Source organism: Fukomys damarensis, unplaced genomic scaffold (assembly GCF_012274545.1).
Source record: "Fukomys damarensis isolate Sample0158 unplaced genomic scaffold, DMR_v1.0_HiC HiC_scaffold_24, whole genome shotgun sequence".
Taxonomy (NCBI): Eukaryota; Metazoa; Chordata; class Mammalia; order Rodentia; family Bathyergidae; genus Fukomys; species Fukomys damarensis.
Window position 1 is genome coordinate 1,576,731 of NW_022900936.1, and position 5,546 is coordinate 1,582,276.

At 51.2% G+C, this 5,546-nt stretch overlaps 1 protein-coding gene across 4 annotated transcripts in view; it reads left to right on the forward strand.

Annotated features, from left to right (window-relative positions):
- Ube2g2 (ubiquitin conjugating enzyme E2 G2) overlaps nt 1-5,546 on the forward strand; it is a 26,441-nt gene that overhangs the window by 11,840 nt on the left and 9,055 nt on the right. For all 4 annotated transcript variants that reach the window (XM_033768149.1, XM_033768150.1, XM_010636431.2 and 1 more), the window contains 2 exons: nt 187-222; nt 315-360. In XM_033768149.1, coding sequence (XP_033624040.1) covers nt 187-222; nt 315-360 — 82 coding nt within the window. Of the gene's footprint in view, nt 1-186; nt 223-314; nt 361-5,546 lie in introns of those variants that run through there.

Genomic DNA, 5,546 nt, shown 5'->3' on the forward strand with positions numbered 1-5,546 from the left:
TTTTTTTTGGTACCGGGGATCGAACTCAGGTCCTTGAGCTTACGAGGCAGGAGCAGAACCACTGAACTAAATCCCCAGCCCTGTACTCTATAATGTATAGTCTCATATGCTTTGTAAAATGTTATCTTAGAATGACAATGTAATGTTCATTCTGTTGGTTAATAGTTTGACTTCTTGCTTTTGTAGAATTAACACTGAACCCTCCAGAAGGAATTGTGGCAGGTAAGGGACTTAGTAACTCCTTTATAATTTTTCTAACTACAAAGTTGCCTTTAGGGTTAAAATGTTGTGGGACTTTTTTTCTTTCTCTGCAGGCCCTATGAATGAAGAGAACTTTTTTGAATGGGAGGCTCTGATCATGTAAGTCATTCACATGTTACTGGTTTTAAGTGGTTACCTGAGTACCTGAGAATCACATTCAGCGGTGTGACTGTGCTCTGAAGCTGATGAGGACAGGGCAAGTGGATCTTGTGACTCTCCGCTCCTCCCCGGCCTGCTCTTCTGCCTGAAGAGGACTGCTGGACATCCGTCCCAACGCTGTGACAGTTTCTTAGAAGCAGTAAAAGATTAGTTTTGAATCATGTTTGTAGTTTCCAGATAATGGTATGTTCTATTAGGAGAAACAAAACCCCTTCTTCCCTCTGCTCTCATACCACAGTCAACACAGAAAACTTCTGTGAATCTAGAAGATGCGGGGGTTTCTTTGCTCCTGCAGCGGACCCCAGCTGGATATCCCCTATTGCAGTTGAGGCTTAACTCTGTCTCCCTGAGAGTCTTCCGGTCCACAGTGGAAACTCTTTCTCCAAGACGACCCCACTTCAGTCCCAGCACAAGTCCGGTCTGCAGAACTTCTGACCAGCCAGCTATAGACTGAGGTTCCCAGCGCCCCACCCAGGCTCCCAGAACCCTGAGAAATACTTCTCTGTGTTTGCTGGTTTATAACAGAGGACGCTTAAAGGATTCGCATAAGCAGCCGGGTGAAGGACACATGAGTTTGGTGTGGAGGAGCCTGAGCCCAGCTCCTGCCTCAGCTCTCCACAACCGGCCTGCACCCCACCATGCAGGTTCCCCAGCCTGTCCTGAGAGCTCTAGGGAGGCCTTTCTGTGCTGGCGTGGTTGCTTATAAGCATGAGGAAGGTCTTAACGACCTCCTATCAGCCAAGGGTAAGTCTCAGACTTTAGTTATGATCCACACCAAAACAAAAGAATGGGAGGCTGGTGTTTGGTCACCAGGAAGAGGCAGAGATGTCCTGGGTTGTAAGCCCCACCTTGGGGAGGAGCTAAGAAGCCACGAATCATGTTCAAACCATATTTAGTGGTCATTGTGGGTTAGCCCCAAATTGTATGGGTAGCTTTAGCTTCCAGAAGTCCCTAGAAACCTGAGTTTTGGGCAGTAAGGAAAGGGTCTTTAAAGCTGTGGGCACATGTGGGCCAGCCTTGCCCATGGGTAGGTGCTGCTCCTCCTCTTATCCTTCCTCCACTTCTCATTCCTGCTTGCTGTCCCGGGGCTGATAGACCCTCCGCTTTCTGGTCCTGAGATGCTGCTTGTTCCAGGAGCTGTGGTGCCTGACCCTCACTAGGTTTCAGGTTATTAAATTTGAAGCCGTATTGCCTGGAAGGAGAAACAGGCAGGCCGATTCCAGAGTGTTCTGCAGCCCCCAATCTGGACCTGTACTTTTCTTCTTTCTCCTTCAGACGTGCAACAAAATGAAGTAGGTAAAATTTAGGAAGTTGAAATTGGTCACCAGTCTCTTGCTTTTCTTGTTTGTGAAGTGAGCTGTTTGCGTTAGTCAGGTTTCCAGTTGCATTTTGTCATAGAGCGGGCTCTGGTGGGCAGGGACAGGGCACCTGGTCTGGGGATGAGCTCCAGGCAAGGACAGGGCACTGCCTGTTGCTTGTGTCCCAGTCATTCGTCACGATCCACAGGTCAGGTTGAGGAGGGCATCGCTGCCAGTTGTCACCTGTGCACAAAAGCTTTGGATAAACCGTGTCAGAAATCTTCATCATACTCCGTGCAAAATACAGCAGGCCTGACATTTCCTGATGATTTGCAAGACTGATTACTTGGGCTGTGGCACCTGCTGTTTCTGTCTGAGCACAAACTTCCAAACTTTTCCAGCACATGTGTTCCCTGTGTTTGTGCCTGATGTGGTACCGTTTTCTCTATATCCCTGTGCTAAGCCGCCGGTGGGTGCCTGAAATTTCCTATGCTAAGTGCTCTGTCTTCTGGGCACATGTGTCTGCGATAAAGCGTAAGTACTAAGATAGGCAAAGCAGGAGATTAAGAACAGTAACTAGTAAAATAGAACAGATAGGACAACAGTTTGAATAAAAGTTATTTAAAACTTGAGTTATCTCTGGAATTTTCTGTTGACTGTTTTCAGACTCGGGTAACTGGAGTGTAGCACCAAGCCTTTCATGCCAGGCAGGTGTGGGCTGCGGGCTGCCCCTGAGCACAGAGCTGGAGAGCATAGCAGAGAGCATGCGTGTGAGCTGAGGTGTGACCTCAGGTCTTGTCTCCTGTGTCTTGTGTCAACAGGGACACGCTGGCTGCGTGGCACACCTGCTGCAGGGCACTCACGTGCAGGGAGCCCTGGTGAGGCGGGGCTGGCACTGAGGGTTTTGCAGGGCTCAGAAGGTGTCAGCACTTGCCCCCACGTGGATGGATTTAAAAGCTTGTTGAAGGCACAGTTGAGCTTTCCAGTATGCTTTTTAAAAAGTGTTCATTGTTAAAAATTTGTTAGAGTATCTATTAACAAATTTTAGATAAACAGTATAAAATTAAACCAATATTTTGAAAACCTGTCTCAAAGCAGTTAGAACTGATTTGGGGGAGAGCACTTCTGTGTTTGCATAAGGCTTTGCATTCCTGTGGAATTCCCCTGCTTCAAGATTGGTGAGTTTGTAGGTTTTGGTTCTGCTCCAGACCCTTCACAAATAAGAGGCCATTTACAGATATACTTAAACATCCATTAGGGAATTAACTGTCCTCTGGCAGTCCGTCTCACCCTTCTGTTTTGGCAGACAGCTGGCTGGGCTTCTGCCTCTTCCTTGCTACTTTGCTGGTTTCCAGGGCCACCCCTGGGGCCTCGAGTCTCTGGACACTGAGCTCTTCTTTTGCAGCCTGATGCTGCTGGCTTTTGCTATCACGCCTGCCTGCTGGGCCTCTCGCTCTTTTGGGCAGTGCCATAGAAATCCTGCCTTTTCAGATGCTCAGGCAGAGGACAAAGGCCTGTGGCGGGGCCCGTGCAGAGGCATCTGTCTGGGGCCAACCCCTCTCTCCACTCATGGAGGATGGGGCCAAGGGATCAGGCTGGGGAAGTGGGACAGTAATGAACGAAGCCAGGGCTGCGCAGGAAAGTCACCACAGACAGTGATTAGAAGTGGTGCCACCTCGGATGACCATGCTGAGCTGCTGGTGGAGTGTGGCTGGGACTGCAGCTCACAGCAAGGGATGGGCCATCAGAGCTGTGTGTTGTCCCCAGTCACTTGGACTGTGTGGCCTTCACTTATTTGGATCCAAAGTGACCCAGCTGCCAAGGGTGGTGACACGTGCCTGTAATTTCAGCATTTGGGAGGCTGAGGCAGGAGGATTGCCCTGAATTTGAGGCCAGCCTGGGCTACCTTGTGAGTGCAAGGCCAGCCTGAACTGCATAGTGAGACCCTGTCAAAAGAAAAAGTAGTGGTGCAACTTTCTTTGGACCCATGGCTTAAGGCCTTTTCCAGCCCCAGGGTGCACGGCCGCTGAGACCCTGTGGTCTCAGCTGTTGTGTTGGTGCACGTGGAGTACCTACCTCCATGGCATAGAAGGGGCTTGTGGAGCAGGTTGGCTGCCGTCTTCAGTGGCCAGCAAGGTGAAGTCTGGGGCAGTCCTCTGTCCTCCTCTGTCCTGCCCCAGCGCTCTGGAAGCAGTTGTGCTGTCCTCTCCCAGTCTGTCTGGCCTCACTGCTGCCACCTATCCCAGACCAGCTGGCTGTGGAGACTGGTGATCGCCTAAGAGGACATCCCCCTTCCGGAAAGGCTGCCTTCCCTGGGTTGGTCCCACCCTGCATTCCTGCCAGCGCATCTGGGCCCAGGAGAGAGTGGCTGTCCCAGGGTTCTCACAGGCTGTCGCCCTTCCTGTGATCACAGGAACCATCCTTACACCAATGTTTCTTTTTACTGAAAACTCAGAGCGTCTCATGTCAGTATTCCAAAGATTCCTCTGTGACAGTTTATTGCAACCTTCCTTTAGCAGTGAGATGGAAGTATGGATCCCGAAGTCAGGACCACTTTGTAGCGAGTGCCAGGGAGCACTGTGACAGGGTGTAGGTGACAGGCAGACTGGACAGGAGAGTGGGCCTGGGCCAGGGCTTTAGCTGGGCACGTTCCCCACAGGTATTTGGCAGTGAGTGAGCCCTTCTGGCCATTATCACTGGGGTGAGGGGACCCCTGCTACTGGCACTTAGGGGTGGACAGTGACTCATGCCACAGGCATGGCAGCCCTCACAGGTCAGGAGTGCCCTGCCGAGGGTGGGAGTGCGAGGTTGCGAAGCCCCGGTCCGGTGTGGTGCGCTTGCCCTGGCGACGTGCTGTAGTGTTTGACTGGCGTTAACTAGTTGGGGCTTTGCATCCTCACTGCGATCCAGTCCTAGAGCATTTCCAGAAGACCCCCATGCCTGTTTGAAGCCAGTCCTCGTTCCCGCAGGTCTGCTTTCTGACTTTGTCTGTCCTCCCTGAACGTTTCCTGTAAGTGGGGTCTTCTGCACCCGGCTTCTCTTAGCAGGGGAGTTCGTCCTTCGTGTCATGGCGTGTGTCAGCGTCTCCTCCTCCCATCCGAGCACTGACCATGCCTGACCCTGCTTAGCTCCTAGCTGAGACGAGATCGGGCGTGTGCGTCCAGGCGGTGTGGCCATGGACTCCTCCCTGTCCACTCATTCATTGCCTTCTCGCTCACGGGGTGTGGGTGTTTGGGTTGTACTCACTGGCTGCTGTGAGCTCTTGTGTGCAGGTCTCGGTGGGCATTTTCATTTCTTTTTGTTAGATGCCTAGATGTGGAATTGCTGGGGGGTTATGTTTAATTTGCTAAGAAGCTTCCAAACTTTTCCAAAGCCACTTGCCTTCGTTCGCCCCCACAGCAGAGGACGCTGGTCTTGGTTTACCTGCCGGCCCAGCATTCGCTGTGGTCTGTTGTCACAGCAGAGCTGTTCTGGTGGGGAAGTGCCGTCACCCTCCCCTGGTGGCTGTGCTTGGACATCTTCTCATGGACTTAAGAGCCGTTTGTATGTCTTCCTTGGTGGACTTCAGAACCCTCCCTCCGTCCCTCCCTTCCTCCCTTTCTTTCTTTTTTTTTGGTACCAGGGATCGAACTTGGGTCTTTGTGCTTGCAGGGCAGGTGGCAGAACCATTGAGCCAAATCCTCAGCCCAGAGCTTTTTCTTATTATTGAGTTATAATAATTTTAAAAATACATTCTGGGGGCTGGGGATTTAGCTCAGTGGTTCCACCGCCTGCCTTACAAGGACTTGAGTTCGATCCCTGGTATAAAAAAAAAAAAAAAAAAAAGGA